General features: G+C 38.7%; 1 protein-coding gene across 8 annotated transcripts in view; it reads right to left on the bottom strand.

Moving 5' to 3' along the window:
- Positions 1-17,830, bottom strand: part of RBMS3 (RNA binding motif single stranded interacting protein 3) — a 700,426-nt gene that overhangs the window by 6,631 nt on the left and 675,965 nt on the right. For 7 of the 8 annotated variants that reach the window (XM_062569353.1, XM_062569352.1, XM_062569359.1 and 4 more), the window contains 3 exons: positions 5,776-5,856; positions 3,112-3,239; positions 2,496-2,571 (listed from right to left, as the gene is read on the bottom strand). In XM_062569353.1, the coding sequence (XP_062425337.1) occupies positions 2,523-2,571; positions 3,112-3,239; positions 5,776-5,856 (258 nt within the window). In that variant the 3' untranslated portion in view covers positions 2,496-2,522. Of the gene's footprint in view, positions 1-2,495; positions 2,572-3,111; positions 3,240-5,775; positions 5,857-17,830 lie in introns of those variants that run through there. The other variant, XM_062569354.1, reaches the window with a different exon arrangement.

Here is a 17,830-nt window from a genome sequence, read left to right as displayed (position 1 = left end):
TGTCAAATGTTTTCTCAAACTTGCATGTTTGAGAAAAATAAGTTTCAAAAAATCCTCTTCCAACTCATGCTCAACACAAGAAAAGCCAACACTTTTCTTCTAATGCAAGAATAAAATAATTTGCCTTTCTTATTTTTAGATTTATTTTAATATTAGGAGTTAAACTGTGAAGAATCTTGATAGCATTAAGCATTCACCACAGAACTTATTTCTCCAGAACAGTAAACATAACACTATTTCAATTTTAAACATTAAATTTGCCAAAGAACTTTTTCATTGTATGAAGCATTACAATGAACATTTTGAACCTAACAACTGCTTTATATGGAAGAAAGAGTTATGTATTTTCTTAGCATTTTCTAAAGCAGTTTTCTTTGCATAACTTTCAGTAGGACTACTCAAATCGGACTGCTCACCTCCCAAGATTTTACTGCCCCTCTGAGTACAGTCAGCACCATATGCGTGAAAGACTGTTTCCATCAGAGGGTCACAGCATGCATTCTTTAACCTGGCATTGAGTTTGCCCACAAATGGCTCCAGAAAAATTTAATTCTTCCCACATTTAAAAGCAGAGCACTCTGTCCAGCAGATAGGTTTGTTTAGGGGTGACAGAGTGGAATTTCTGGGAGGAAAGAGCTCCATTTAACTCCATTTTAAAGATTTCACACACTTGTATGTGTAAAATTAAAGACTTGCAAGGGAAAGAGGCATTAAAATAATTGAGGCAATTTCCTCACAGAGTCAGAAACAGAGGACTGTTTCTGCTGTATTGTTCCACTTCCAGAAGTCAAGTGTTTGACCTGAAATAACATTTTTGAACATCCCTGGGTGGGATCCTCCATTACAGCAGCCAGCATGTTAAATAAAAGAATGTGTATGCTGACTAAAAAAGTGGATTCTTTCTAAGTTTTGTGGTTTATTTTTACATTCACAGGGAGTACAAAATCCATATACCACTCAGTTAATTCTGAGTAGTTCTCCCTCCTTTGTTGCCTGAAATTTCATGACTGTAGCAAGGAAAATAAATACAGTCAAATACACTGTTGTAACTTATCTCCTGCTTGAGCGACTCCTATGAAACCATTTTACAGTGTTTGTCCTTTCCTTTGCCTATATAGGATAAAAATCATTGTCTGGTCACGTTAATGTCCTCCTCTCCATTGCTTTGAAAATAGCTGTTTTATATAGCGCATGGTGCTTGCTATTGATAAATGTGCTCTTAGGAAGAGCAGATTAATAAAATGATATTTTAATTTAAAAAATCTTTATTTGTTTTTATATTAATGGTTACTGAAATAATCGGGGATAGGACTTTTTTTAAGAGAAACTGTACATAATTTTGTTTCTATAGCCTGTTAAACTTCGCATTTCTGCTCACAACTGGCAGACAGAAAAGAGGGCACATTTCAGAAAGAAAAACTGGAATAATCATAATAAAAAATCTGTAGTGGATCTGCCTATGTGATTAAAAAAAGAAAGAAATTCCTCTGATTATTAATGTCAATGTCATTAGACCAGTATCCATCATTACAACAAAGCAGCAGCCGACAAGGAAAGATGAGGGATCTCATCCTGCGAGGTGGGGAAATTCACCACACTAGCAAGAAACGCAGTACTCATTTCAGTAAAAATCTGCAATGTAGTTTCATGTGGGAAAAATGTCAGGATCAACTGCTCACAGCTCCCTTATGAGGGCTTCTGAAAATATGGCTTTCTGCTTCGATGCTTAAGTGAAAGAGAACTGGAACTTGGGAATGGTCAGATCCAAATCCCTTCAGAATGCAATCATAAAATCAAATGAACAACATGTTATTGTCACATATACTTTTTCTGCATGTTCTATTATGTAAGTATTTTGCTATTTTTTATAGGCATTAGAGAGATTGATGGCTAGAAGGGGTGCACACACATAAAATCTGTCTCCAAAACAGAATACCGGATGCATCAACAAAACACTTGTGATCAACTGCTTATATAATATACATATATGAACAAATACAGGAGTGACATAAGAAGTAGCAAGGTCCGTGTTATGCTGGTCAAAAAGAGCCAACTGTGTGATCTGACGCCATTTGTTATTCATCCGTTAGACAAACAAATGTATTTTAAACTTTCAGAGGTCAAGAAAATAAGTAAAACAACTGACAGAATGGTTTAATTCTAACCTTTTCTATGCCAGCTCATCTCTTATGCCTTTTGCACTATAAGTACTATGTTATGATGTATTGATTGATATATCTAACATATGACTATTTGTCTACCCATTTCCCATGATGAAAACTGTGTAATTCTCTTTTCACAGTAGCGCTGACATTCAATGTACATCTATTAGAAAGGATTGGATTTGGGGTACCACACAATTCCTAAAATCTGTCCAACTTGGAGCAGTCCTTGTGAGTATTCTGTCACCTGCCTAAGTAATGTTGCCTTCGTGAGGACCAATTCTAGTGTGACAAAGGAAGGGAGTGGTTGAAGACTACTCTGGAGATGAAGGGTCTCTTTAGATGTTCTATACCCAGCTATCAGATCTTGAGTTGTCCAAGGTATTCCATGGGAAGCAAATAAAGCGAGCTGAGAACAGGAGAGAGAAAGAATAGTCCTTTTTCCCCTCCCTTTTGTAATCCCTTCATCCATTCCCAGTTCCTGCCCACTCAATGTCTACACAGCACCAGTTGTGCACACTCACTGAATACCAAGTTAGTGCAATTTCTACTGCTTCACTAGCCATACTTTCAGAAATTACCCTTTAGATATGTTACATTTTTGCCTGCATTTTCACCACTGTAGAATTCAGGCCCTCATTATAACCTCTGCCACCAGATGCCAGTTTAGCCCAGCATGATCATTGCTAATGCATTTGTTGAGATCCTTCAGAGTCCAGAATAAGCAGAAGACATTTAGAGTGCATATTGTTGCAGGCAGGAACTCAAAGACAACTTGCCAAAGTGAGACCATCAGCCAAAACCTTCTATAATTACACTGCTGTTTATTCAGAAGTCTTACGAACTTAATGAAGCTACTCTGAATTTTACTGTTAAAATGGAGAGCAGAATTTGGCCCAGTGTATTCAAGAGACATATCCTTCACGTCACAAAACGTATGTCTACTTACTTAGACTGTTGGTAAGAATATGCAGGCGCATGTTCACTGGATGTTTCCACTGTCATCTGTTGCTGTTGACCACTGGCTTCCTGTGATGAAGATGCTACTGTCTGTGGAGAAGTATCAGCAACAACACCCTAGGGAAGCAAATAAGAACATGAAAAACTTACTAATTTTCTCATATCAGTGAATTCCAAGAAGGAGTTCAGCACCAGCTCACCATTCCTATATTTCTCTAGATGTACCACATGGTTGAAAGAGTTTGAGATAGCAGAACCACATGCTAACACAACACACTCCATCAGTTTAAGGAGAGAGCTAATATAGCAGTGAGAGGCTTCCTTTTTATACAGATACCTGCAGTACTTTGCTGTCACAGGCAGCAGTGGAAAATACCTGCATGTCTGAGGACAGTTCCCTACCCATTCAAAGCCAAAGGCAAAACTCCTACTGACTTCAGTGGAGCCTGGATTTTACCCCTTATCTTTTTATTACAACATATGTATGGCTCTTCTGATCTCACTTACCTTCACCAATTTCACAGTGACTTTGCATTTATTTTGCCTGATTTGCAGTGTGCTAAGGGGAGAATCCAGCCCCATCGCTCTCTGCTTTATTACATATCATACAGAATTCTAGCCTTCTTAGAAAAGTACTGCACTCACATGTAAACACTTTTTATGTATATTCTCTTTTAAAAATAAATTTACTTCACACTTAAATTTTTTACCTCTTAGGTCAAAGCTCCAATGAAGCTTTGTTTTCATGTATAGATTTGTAAAAAAAGTTAAATAATAGTCAATTACGTATGAATTTAATATTATGTACTATTTCTTACCCTGTTCAGATAATCTGATTTATATTATTATTAAGTATTTTTGCAGGCTTTCCAAGTAAGCTGCATTTTATTTCCTTTTGTTGCATGTTTGGTGTGTTGGCCATATTAATAATGCTAGCAAGTCTCTTCTGGGAACACAACTGATTACTATATTGCACACAACAGAGCCAGAAGAGGGAGCACAAAGCACTTGCTTTGTTTTCATTTAAGCCCTATGTAAACAACAGGTAATTTATTTTAAATTATCTCCGAAGAAGCATCAGTTTCATTTTTGAGAAATGTAAATGAAAATAGATATCTCTGCATATCTGTTGCTTAACAGATTGCTAGTACTATCTTTTTTCTGTCTACTTCCTTTTCTTTACCCTTCTGACATTGTCTATCTTATCTTGCAAGTGTAAGCTCTCTGAGGCACAGACCATATTTTTGGTCTCTGCTGGCAGAGCATCTAGCACACTCAAGTCTGAGTTCATAATGCTACATAAATACAGATTAACAGTAACAATAATCATCATCACTGGATCAGAGTAAGACAGGCTATATATTAAGATAATTAATTTTTAAGTACTATACCATCTTACTTTATCAGGCATGAATATACAAGTGGGTCATGGTGAGGAGGGCTCAGGAATGATTAACCCACTTTCTTATTGGCACTGGCCAGCACAGCATGCAGCTGCACACCTGTGTGAGTCACTCTCCTTTCTATTCCGCCATCTCCTTTTAATTTGGATTTGCATCTGCCCAGTTGGATACCTAAGAAAGGCTATTCAAAATAGGCAGACGTGGTCCATTTGTAACCAATGTTTAGGGCAAAACTACTGCTATATATCCAAGCAAAAAAGACTAAAACATCACCAGCTCAGTATGACAAAACAGTAGCAGCCTTTCCAGCTGGAACTCATTTGGGAATCTTGGTAATTGGAGAGAACCAGGAGAAACTGGGATGAGTCCACTTGACTGCTGGTGGAGCCATGCCAACACCACTGCTAACATAGCATCCTCAAAGCACAGAGTAGTAATAACATTGACTCCAAAGCCAACACTGCTGAAGATAAAAATACTGAGAGCCCAGCACCCCTCATGTTATCCCAGAGTAGGCGAGAAGCTATTAATGACAGAGGGTAGCATCAAAGAGAAGCACACGCTGAAAAGGAACGCCAAGCCTCCCTCCTCTTGCTCTGCTCAGCTGCCCTTAAGAAGCTGCACTGTGGTGGAGGCCGAGCTGACACTCTCCCAGCAGCTTGTGGTCTACAGGGTTGAGTAAATACTTACTCATTAGACAGTCATCAGCAAGACTCAGCCCCAAGGAGGGAGGGAGCGAATCCTTCCTCAAGGATGAAAAAATACTTAGTCAGTGCAGCATCCTCCATGTCTGTATATACAAGAGGAAGGTTTCCATTGCTCAATCACTTTTCTGGTGGCTAAATGTTATAGCAGTTACCTATATTTGCTAAGGATTGCATCAAATCTTCTTGCAGCCTTCTCTTCTTGGAATTGCTTTTGGGTTCATGGTCTGCTTGTTGGGTTTCTTTTCCTGCCTTTTCCCATCTCCCTCCCAAATACATGGGGAAAAAATAATCATAATCACCAATGTTTTATTCCATGTCCTACTGTACAGTAAAACAAATGCAAAACAAGAGCACTTGCAAATTATCAAAATAAATAAATAAAGGAGAGAAAAGAAAGAGAGGAAGAACATGCAGGCCTAATTTTAAAAGCAGGAAGTGTACCATTCCATAAAGTGACTTTAGCCCCCTTTCAAACAACAGGTACAATGAGGCATGAGTTGTGCTGCCCTTTCACTCTGTGTTCATGGATGGAGTTAAACTTACTTCAATAGGGACAGCTGTTGGAGGCACAGGAGTGTACTGGGGAATGTAGGTCCCTTGCATAGGTGCAGCAGCAGTCATGTACTGGAACAAATCAAAGGCAAATTAATATTAGAAAACCACAATTAAGCTGCATAAAGTGTGATAGAAACACGACACTTTCAATTTCCTGTACAGAGTTTGTTGGTTAGGGTATACTCTTTTAAAATTAGTATATTTCTTTTAATTAATGATTTTAGTGCATGTAGCCTATTAGCTATTAAAAATCATAATTCTGAACATCAGAGTGAATATTCACATCTGAATGTAGGCAACAGCAAGAGATCTTTCTGGCAGACTCAGATGATTATATTATTTTTCACCTACTTTTTCAAAGCAGGAGACTCCTATTTGTACTTACAAATAAAATACAAAAGAGCATGATAGCAGCATATATATAGTCTTTGCAGATACAAAAAAAGTCTAAATGATCTTCTGGAATCTTTTAATGATATCTACAAAACATCATTAAGTATGAAATTTGAGATTTATTCCACTCTATATATAACCCTATAAATAAGAGCAATGGAGTTTACAGGGATACAAAGATACAAAGTTCAGGGGAGCTGGAACCAAGACAGGAAAAAGGCAGGAGGAGGCAGAGATTTCTGAGAGTGTCTCCTTTTGTACACAGAAACCCTAAATAGATTTTTACAGATCATTCTTAATATCCAGAGATTTTATCTAAGCATCTAGAAACCTCTTCGAATTATTATTATAAAACGCACAGTATTAACTTCTCTATTTTCTCTCCCAAACACCGTAAGAAACTTTTTAAAATTTTTGAGTGAATGTGGATTTTGCCATTGGTACGGCACTAATCGCTTTATATACAGCACTTCCTAAAAAAGTCCTCAGCTGAATACAACAGATTGTTCAAATCTTCAAATAAAGTAGCGATATTAAGTTGTCAGATCTATATGTACTTTTCCTTCTACAATCCAGTCCTAACTGTATGTCTTCACTGACAAGAATCTCAGAATGTGCTCAATCCCACAACTGACTATATGACACTTCCACTACATGTTATCTTCAAAGACATGCCGAAGATCTGAATCTACCCAGAATGTATTTGATGAATTTTAAAATGAGTTAAATATAGCTTGGCTTCCTGGCAGAGCTAGGGAGGGCTTGCAACATTTTATTCTGCTGTTTATAGTAAAATTTACATACAAAGCACTCTCTCACCTCAATTTTAAAATAACTGGACAGTTTGATATGCCTGTCACAAACATGTATTATGAAATTGCAAAGTGGGGTGCAGAATCTGCTGCAATGCTGGAGAAAGGGCTAAGGGAATGAGAATGGTATATTTAACAATCTCAGCACTAAATTCTGAAGCTTCCATTCCAGAAAAAAGGAAAAAAAAAAAAAAAAAAAAAAAAAAAAAGGAATGACCTAAATGAAATTGTTTTCTATAGAAAAAAGCTAGTAAGGAACACAAGGGGCACAGAATGTAAACTTGCATTTTAAGTAGCATATTGTGCTGAAAACCATTACAATATCCTTGCTGAAGTTCACAGCATTTTCTTTAACCTGGGCAAAGAGAGATCGGAGCGCCTCCAGTGTATGTGTGCTTGTATCAGGCCACGACTTTCTGCAGCTCCTTTTTCTTCTTCAGAAAGAGAATTGAATTCAATAGTTTTTTATGAATGCTAAGCCACCAAAGACATTAGCCCAACTATCCCTATTGTACTCGATACAGTAGGGCTATTCTCCTGCCTCAGGGATTAGGAACTAATGAGACTGTTACAGCAGGGTGTTCCAGAACTGCTTCCGTTTCATTCAGTCTCCTCTGTCGTGCTGCCATCACATGTCGGGATGACATCTGCTGGGTAGCATTGTTCTAAATGTGTCAATATTTAACATCAACCCGAAGCACTCACTCTCATAGTTTCTCATAGTTCTGCAAAGATTTACAAGGGGGTTTCAATACTTACCCAAGCTAGTTTCTCCTAAAGGAATATATATCTCTTTAATTAAAAGCATTAATTTAAAGAACAAAGTAGCCTCGTTCAACTTTGATTTCCTCAGACTTCTTCCCTGAATCCAGCAGATGATCGGTATACACTCAGACTCCTAAGATGTAATAGGCTGCTATTCTTTTAGCTTACGCAAACACATACAAATTTTATTATGCAGACATCAAGTTCTGAGATTTAGAAGAAAACTGAACCTTTTGTATCTGACCTGCTCAGGACCGCCTGGAATGCTAAGCTGAGGCACTCTGCAGTGACACAGCTGCAGGTGGACCAGAGGTCCAGCAGAAGCACATAGTCTTCATATGGATTCCCATCTGCTTCAGGAAACTAATTTAAGTTAGAAGCAGGCAAATGACAAACACAGAAGACATCTCTGTTAGAAGACTGTCACTGAGATTTATCTTCTCTGTGAACCAAACTTACTAAAGGCAAGCTGTGTGTCCATATGTATGTATGAAAGAGACCCTCACATGCTTAAATTAGAAGTAATCATTTAATTTTACTAAATATTAGTATTGTAAGCACTGAGAGAATTTGAAAAATCCAAATCCATTCTTTCTTTGTCACACATTTCCATTAGGATTAAAAATTCCTGAGTTAGAATGTGATTGTCATTCAACAAACTATGCACAAGGCAGAAGAAAAGATTGCTCATTCTTCCACAACTGTACAGCTTTGTCGGTCTAAAAGTAGAAGCTGCTTATTTCTGACAGTAAAATGAATAGTGACTCTACAGGCACAGATGACAGATCTGGTGGGTAAAAAAGGGCCTTGTTTGGTACTCTGACCCTTAAAAGCTGGTAATTTCTGCTAGGGAGAAAAAAAGAAACATTGCTGGTGGTGCTGGTGCTCTTAATTTGTTTCTACACTGCTTTTATTTTCTTCATAAGTAAACAGAGTGCACGTTCTCAACACTGCCAATGTGCAGTATTCTAAAATAAATAAATGCTTTACAATGCTTGACTGCTTAATTTTGGATTTCACTTATCAGGGCATCAATTTAGGTTATATAAAAAAATCGGATATTTTGCTCACACCTTATTCTAATGTGATTTTTGCTTCTATATTTTGGAAAATGCTTAAAGTATGTGAAAAAATATAGCTAGAAAATGAAAGAGTAGTAATATACACTTACACTTCTGCTGCCCTGTGACAAGCACCCTACATGACTACAAAGAGTTAAATGAAAGGAGGTATCAAATGGAGGAGAAGGTGGGGTGACAGGGAGAAAATGAAACTGTGGGAAGGATAATGTTTAATTCAGAGAGCAACATCAGTTCTTTTCAGATCTGTGAACAGTGGGGTATCCCAGCCTGGCTCCAAGCAAGACATTTCTGGAGCCTGCAGTGAACACTAAATCCATAAAGGTGGCAGCCAGTAGGAAGGAAAAAAAGAGGGATGACAGCTGCCTCTATCTGACAGAGTAAGCAGGCTGCAGTAAGATAATCCATTTTTCCCATCAAAGGTGGAGTTTAAAGACCTGAAGGGAATCTGCATGAGCTTTTACATAAAGACTAACGTACAGCTAATGTCCACTTACTCATTTACCCTAGCAAGTCTCTGGTCTGCTATTCTTTGGCCCAAGTTAATTGAGACTCAGCAAGCTTTAAAGAACAGCTGCAAAGCACAGCAAACACCTCTGAAACCAGCTATTTGGTACTGCATTTGAACGGAGACAGCACCTGCAAGACCATTTAGTTTAAACCATCAGAAGACTTTGGCGACATGCTTTGTTTGAATTCTGAAGGTCTTTAAAAGATATTATTAAAACCCACCATAAAGTACAATTCTATTTATAGGCCTAGTTGCCTATAAAGTAGCACAGCTGTGATTAGAAGAAGACCACTTGATACATGAATTAATTGTCTTGGTCACCATGAGTATCATGGGATTTTACAGAATGATTACAGTGTAAATCAGGAAGAATTTATATAATATGGTATTATATAATATACATGTTTGAGGTAGATTTGGAAACCTGGAACAATCCTTATTCAGATAAGCAGCATTACTATGGACAAGATTCAGAGAAGCAGCCTTACTATGGACAAGCGGCAACGAGCAAGGAATAAATGTTCAAGAAAAGGCCTTCTATAAAGCAGTGTAAAAATTGTCTGTAGCACATAGAATCAGTAAGGTTGGAAGGGACCTCTGGAGATCATCTAGTCCAACCTTCAAGCGAGTGGCCCGTACGGGGATGGAACCCATGACCTTGGCATTATTAGCATCATACTCTAACCAATTGAGCTAAACCTGACCCCCAAAATGCTGCTTTCTTGCTCAGTTTTTATATAAATGTATACCTACTGCAAGATTTAAAGATCGCTTTTCTTATTTCATCAACCTACATGGTCCTGAGAAGCACACAGACTTTTCAGTCATGGTCAGAGCCAAATTGCAGAATACTGGTATATGCTGGTCAGTGTTTACACCACAGCAGCCTGCTGAAGAAGATTAAATGGGACTCCTTCTATGAGTAAAAGCTAACCCATGTGTATTAAATGAGCAAGGATTCCACAGTCTGGTCTTTGGTGACTATTTGTGGTTTCGTATCACTGCATGTGCTCTAGTATAGTGATAATGACTTAGCCTTTTAGGATTCTCAGAACTAATGCCAGAGTTTGTTGGGTTTTTTTTTTAAACCATCTGAGAAGTCTAGACACTGCATCACTAACAGAATTATGTGAAAACATTTGCATTGCTGGAAAACTGTAGGAAATGACACTGTTGCTGGATTTGTTTTTATCACCTTTTTTCATGAAGGAAACCTCCCCTCCTACTTTCAAATCTCTTCCCTTGAAAAGAAGAAAAACTGCACTTGCCTTTGACCTTTGTGAAGTGGTTACGACTTTAATGACACACAGAATAAAACTTCTTCTTTTTTGTCCCTCGTGCCACCTTCTCATTTGAAAATATCCTGTTCTCCAATAGAAAAGAACATTGCCTTGCTGTGTCCTCTTATCCTATAGTCTGGCTCAGAGACATAGGAACACAGGAATAGAAAAGAACCATCTAGTTCATCAACGCCAGTGGCAGTTCAGTGAAATACAATATCCAGCAGCCACAGTTTTTACTTTAAACTTCAAATATCTTTTGCTACTCAAAAGCATTCTCATTTTCCAGCTCAATCCTGTAATTATTCAATGGCTGTTATTAATCTTAGTTTTTCCCAATTAAAGAATCTGAGAATAAAAGATAGGGAGTTTTTGCATATATTACAATATTTTTGCTAATAATTATCAGCCTGGCCTAAAATATAATGCTATTTTACCACACAATTACCATAGCACTATCAAGAATAGCACTGTCATTCAACAGAATCCCATCACCGGGCCACCGCACTCTTTGTTCAGGCACAGAATAGAAATCTTAACAAGATTTAACCTTCTTTCCCTGCTGCTCAGTAATACAAATGTATTAGGAACACCAGCTATCACTTCCCTTTCAACCCTACTAATGAGATGTTACCTAATTCTCTGAGTAAGTTAAATGAAGGTAGAGAGAATAATAACTTCAAGAACTATATTTACAAACTAATCTTTTCCCTTTGGGAGTTTGATACTCACAAATCTGTACCTTTGGAAAGCAGAGTTACACAAAGGTATTGAAGAAACAGTGCGGATGAGCTAAAACATCCATATTAACAAGTCTTTCCTTTATTTCCAAAATTCAGGCTTGCTGTTAAAGAAGAGTGATCAGGGCTAATCAAATAAAGACTATTTAGAGTAAATGAATGTGAGAACAGTTAGGTCATCACATACAGCTGTGCACCACACTCCTCATTAGCATACAAAATCCAGTTTGTAAAAACTGCAGTTAATGCAAACAGCACTCCAGGAATGTGTATAGAAGCAGATAACCCAAAAGTTAACACATTTATTTTAACCACTTTTTAGAGTCTAAAGGCTGACATTATAAAGGAACTTAAAAGAACTCACCAATATCTGAAAAGAGGGAAAAATAAGTAAATAATTTAGAAAGTAAATAAATGTCAGTGAAAATTCAACTCAACACAAAAGCATGTTAAATTATTATTAATAACATAGCCATCTATGTGAATAATTGCTTTCCAGAGGTAAACATCTCTTCTAGAGGCTGTTAAATCTCCATGAATTTGAAGACTCTGAAGAGAAGAAAACTACTGTGTGCAAACTTCCAGATTATGGATGAATTTGTTGTTAAAGCAACATGAGAAAACCCCTTGGACTTGTTAAATAACTTGCTCATCAGTTACTCAACTGTTACAGACACCTTCCAGTTGCTCTTTCAAACCAGACTTAAGAGTGGACAGCTCATGGGGCAACTGTTTAAGAATGAAACAGATGGAAAGCAAGGATAATTAAAAGCTAAAAAAAACCAAAGTAGAAATACAAAAAAAAAAGTTATCTGAATACTAGTATTTCTAATTATCCTTGGAAGCAGGAGGAGTTTCATCACCTCCTGCATGAAAATGCAGCCATGCCTGACAGATACAACGCAGTAAGACACTAGCATTACACCACAGCAGTATACCTTGGACACTTAAAAGCAGATGAAGTGTCGTATTGCTCAGTCCTTCATCTCTAAAAGATTGCTAGACCCTAAAATATTTTGGTAGACTATAATGAAAGATATTACTGGCTTAAAAGAAAATAGCAATGAAAGAAGGCATCTCAAAGCTTCATCTAGAGGCAGAGGACAACTTGCCAATTCAGTAAGTGCAAAATACCTTGCAGACATTACTTGCATTTCACACTAGGGCTTACACAGGAAGCTAAAATGGTGGCACTAACGATACCCTGAAATAAAGACTTTCCTCCTATATTGATGGTGAACATCCAAGTTCAGGCAAGGCTCAGGCAAGGGGGAAGGCATTCTCTGGGACATGCTGGGCCTTTGTGTCTGAGCATGCAAGGAAAATCAGCCTGCTGGCTAGCAGGCATGTGTAGACAAATGTCCTGCAAAGTCACAGTGTAGGTGGCAAGGATCCAGCAACCCTCTGCAGAGCAGTGCTAAAGACTCTCCTTTTTATCCTGATATGGACTCAGCCCTGGAGAGCCTGGCTCTTGGGCCACTTCAATTTGAGGACCTTGATGTCCTTAAGAGCCATGGTTGCATGAGCACATCGGGGATCTAGGCTGCCTAACACAGAGTTAGGCTCTTTGAGCTGGGAGTGGGAGAGCCTCAAGAGCCCTCTGCTCTCAGGTTGCAGGTAGAGCTTTGAAACCCCCTTGCCCACCTGAGAACCTGCTCTGAGGCTCTCAGCCAGTGCCCTGCTTCTCCTCCAAGACAATCCCACGGGGACTTCTGCCTAAAGCAGGCTTGCTGGGGGTTTCAGACTTGTTAGTGACGCAGCTTCCAGGACTAATCTCTCCCTAAGTAAGCAGACCTATAAGTCAGCTCATTAAGCAATCTGGAAGCCTGCCCAAAGCATCAGACACGGTGGGGCTGCCCTGGAACACAAAATCCTGGGAGCGCCTATGCAGCTGCTGACTAAGAACTGACATGGAGCAGGAGAGCAACTGAGAGAGATGTTTATACCATTTGGCAGCTGTCAGGGTCTTGTAGACTATATTTGGATTGGAAAAACCAAGAGTCTTTGTTTCCAAATTAATTTTTGTTTGGAATTTCTGGTTCATGGGAGAATTTTTTTGAGTTTTTAAAAGATGAATCAGAAAATTTCATAAGATGAATTTCCCACGAACTGGAAATCATGAATGCTGGTCAGCTAGCTCTTCTTGCATCCATAACTTATTAAATTGACTGATACATTTGACTATTTGGTCACAGTGGGGATAATATAGTATACTTACCTTTAATAGCTGATGAAAATATTGACACATCTAGAGTACTATATTTTAAAATAACACAGTACACAACATTGTTTCTCATTAGAATATGAATTGGGTCAGATGAAATCTTTAAATGTATTTACATGATCGTTAGCTCTGCTTAAATGGCCAAAGAGTAGAAGGTTGCTGTACTATGCTTTTTTGTGAGTTTTTTTTTCCTGCTTCCCACAAAATCCTGCAGCTTTTATGGCATAAAGTTTCCCTTAAAATTAATGTCAATGCCCTACTGTTAGAGCGTGACTGAGTAAGAATATTTCAGAATCTGCCGCTAAGTATGTTAATCAGCAACTGTGGGAGGATCTCTGAAACACATTATTCTACATCAGCTCCAGGGCTGTGTAACCAAAGGAGAAAGCTTGCCTTTTGCCAGGACACTGGTTAAGTGCACTGAATTACATTGTCATGTCACAGGCTTGTCTATTATGTATATATTACGAGTTGCTTACAGTATTGAACTCTGAAACTTATTTTGTGGCAAAAACTGCAACTAACCTCTCCCAAATTAAGTATTGGTAATTTTTTCATCCAAATATGAAAAAAAAGGATTAAAGAAATATATTACATAGAGAAACAGCAGAAAATGGAGTATGAAAGAAGAAAAAAACCCTGACACTTCAAAAGGCGCTCCTCCTTTCCCCTAATGTTTCCTGTCTTGCCATCTAATCACTAATACCCTGATCAAACTGTCTTAAAGAGGCCCTACAGAATGCTTCCCAGTTTTGAGTACCACTTCGTGCAGGTGGGCAAGTTGAGACCCAGAAAACCTGAATGTTTTTCTGTTTGGTTGGAGGTTTTTAAGAGAAAGCAAGCACTCATTCCCCAGAACACATTATTTAATATAGCTTTTTGGGTGTGTTTAGTACTTTTTTTCCCAGGAATTACATTAGCAATGCTTGAAGGGGCCAGTGAAACAGATGTGTTTTAGTGCTGGCTGAATAGCAGCATTCCAAGGCTGTTCTTTGTATTGCTTCAGTCCTGGCCTTCCAAAAGAGACAGAGTCAGCTCATATACATTCAAATTATATACAGTTACCAATCTGTACAGATTTGTGCTTAAGCACCCTCTTACAGTTCTGGATAATATAAGCACAAATATTAGTAGTATGAATTTTAATATTTTTTTAGGTCCAATACAGTCCATGCCAAGAGAAAAGCAATTCACTTCAGTGGAAAAAAAATCCTCCATCAGTCTTGTCCTCACTCTCAGTGTATTGATTGTAAATAGCTTTAGACAGGGCTAAAAAAGCTTAATGGCTCTCCCAGGTAAGCACCTGATAGCCATAATAGTTGTTCGTTTTACATTTTTTTCAGGTTAGCATTTTCTGAGAAAAATTAAAAACAAAGCAAAACAGAACAGAATCTCCCTCAACTTCCTCCTCTCCTCCAGATCCTGATAGGAACAGAATTTGAGAACGATAATCTGTGGAGGGAATCTACACTGGGGAAGGCATTAATACATATACAGACACCCATATTTCCTCCTTATGAATGCCTTTTATATGACAGAGCTGTCCAAACAGCACTTAAGGAGTAACAGCAAAATGCTTGACAGACAGATATGATAAGTTATGGCTCAAAACATTTGCATGCCAGACAGAAAGGGTGACTTTTTTTTTTCTTTTTGCTGAAAATCTTTTAAGGTAAACTCACTCCATGTCAGCTGGCAAGCAGCCATTTTTCTATAAGCTCATATTACAATGGTGTATTTCTAATGGATTGGGTATGGTGCTTTTCCATTTTGCTAATGAGAAAAGCTAAAGGCCATTACTTGTTCTGATTAAGATCCCGAGGGAAGAAATGTGATGTGTATATTACCAGGGCATACGTAAAGGGAGTATGTGGCATTTCTAATCAATCAGATGAAGGGTAGACAAAAAAAGTCTTATCCTGTGACTGCAGAGGAAGAAGATAGAGGGGGAAAGAAACCATAGAAAGTGTCTTTAAAAGGTGACTTACGGGAATCAGTTATAATGATATTAGTATGATCAATGACTATGGCTACTATCTGGGAAGGATGTAATTACCAAAATGAAAACTTTCAAATGGGAAGCCTGATCAAGGGCAGAGGTACTGTCATATTTCTCAGAGCACTGTCAGCTCTCATAGAGGCAATGTATTACAGTGTCTCCCATGAGCGCTACAATGCGTCAAGGTTGAGTTGTGTTTCCATGGGGTGGGAACAGGCCAAGGGAGGCAGGTGTTGTGAAACTTGGCATCCAACTCAAAAACATGGTTAAGTCTTGGCCCAAAAGCAAATTTAGTATAAGGAAAAGCAAGGCAGGGAAAAGAGAAAAGGGAAAAGCCCCTGTCTTGTTTGGCATTAAGAAAAGTTTGCAGTTGTGCACATTCAAAAACAGTTTCAGATGAAATACAGAAAATGTTGTAGACCAGTGAGCTTTTCATCCTAAGGTGTTAAGATCAAGCCAAAAAAGAGTATTAAGAGAAGCACTGCTGTATTTGCAGAAAGATACTCTGGAATATCCTTGTGGCCAAGAAGGCCAATGATATCCTGGGCTGCATTAGGAAGAGTGTTGCCAGGAGGTCGAAGGAGGTGATCTTGCCCTTCTGCTCAGCCCTGGGAAGGCCTCATCTTGAGTACTGCGTCCAGTTCTGGGCTTCCCAATACAAGAGAGACATGGAGCTGCTGGAGAAAGTCCAGCGTAGGGCTACAAAGATGATCAGAGGGCTGGAGCATCTGCCCTATGAGGAACGGCTGCAAGAGCTGGGCCTCTTCAGCCTGGGGAAGAGAAGCCTGAGGGGGGATCTTACCAATGTGTATAAGTACCTGAAGGGAGGGTGTCAAGGGGATGAGGCCAAACTCTTTTCAGTTGTCCAGTGTGACAGGACAAGAGGCAATGGACAGAAATTGAAGCACAGAAGTTCCACCTGACAGTGAGGGGAAATTTCTTCACTGTGAGAGTGACGGAGCACTGGAATCAGTTGCCCAAAGAGGTTGTGGAGTCTCCTTCTCTGGAGATATTCAAGGCCCACCTGGATGCAACCCTGTCTAACCTGCTCTAGATGACCCTGCTTGAGCAGGGATGTTGGACTAGATGATCTCCAGAGGTCCCTTCCAACCTTACTGATTCTATGATCTGCTAAGATTTTTCAATATGCAATTTCCAAACATTTAATCCTGATTGAGTAGAACTTTATCAAAATTATACCTGTTGAAATATGAAATCTAGAGACATTTATTCATTTCTTTTTAAATGGCTGTGTAGTTATTACTTGAAAATGCTACAAGATACATACTCCAAATGCCAAATGAAACCAATGGAGCTTGGAGATGGGTTCTAAGAAAGTACAAGGTCCTTTGAATGTGTCATTATTTGCAGCCAGGGCTGCAGACACGTTATTGATAATACATTGATTTCACTGAATATTATAACCACTGGCAGAGTATTAAAACTGACAAAAATTCTAATGTAAAAAATGCTCTCAAATAGAATTTGATGTGACAGATGAATAAAATATTAGTCTATAATGGCAAAACTCTAACAAGTGTTAAGGCCAATGGTAGTGGCAGTCTCCTGTAACAGTGTCAGGTAATCTGGCTTTCCTCTGTGGGATACCGCTGCTTCTTTGCAACTACTTGGGAATGATTCAAGTAGATTAACCTGGGAGTAGAAGAAATGGCTGTAGCATGTTGCCCCATCTACTTTCAAGGAATAGTCACAAGAAAGACCATCACTGTAAATCTGAGAAAAAAATGTCTTCTACCTTCCCTTGCATAAGGAGGCAATACTGAAAGAATATATTTCCTTAAACGTCATCAGTAACATGGCATAGATGCCACTTACAGTCCTGGACAAAAAATATGCCTCACAGCTGAGAAAGCCCACCTACTGCTACAAAACTGAAATTCAGTCATCCTTAGCATTCCTCAGAGGAACAGGTCCTAACAGGAGTTATCAGTGAATACTTCAGATCTCTCTGCTCCACTCACTCGAAAAGGAACAAATGCTCCACAATGACTCTTCAGCCTGTACGGGCATGTAACCAGGATGGGTAAAAACACACCGTCCTGTTTGAAAAGCTGCAGCCTAGTTAGTGAACTGTTCTTCCCAGGAGGATCTTGTCGTATCTGTTTTTAAGCTAGGTCATCCTTTCTGGTTCTTTGATGCACTTCTTGGCTTTGGTATGTTAGCCATTTGGCATTCTGACTGACTGAAAAGCTGCAGCACTCCAACATCTTCATTTTGTA

Source organism: Rhea pennata, chromosome 2, assembly GCF_028389875.1.
Source record: "Rhea pennata isolate bPtePen1 chromosome 2, bPtePen1.pri, whole genome shotgun sequence".
NCBI classification, from domain to species: Eukaryota; Metazoa; Chordata; class Aves; order Rheiformes; family Rheidae; genus Rhea; species Rhea pennata.
The sequence above is the reverse complement of the archived record's forward strand: the minus strand, read 5'-3'. Positions and strand labels throughout refer to the sequence as shown.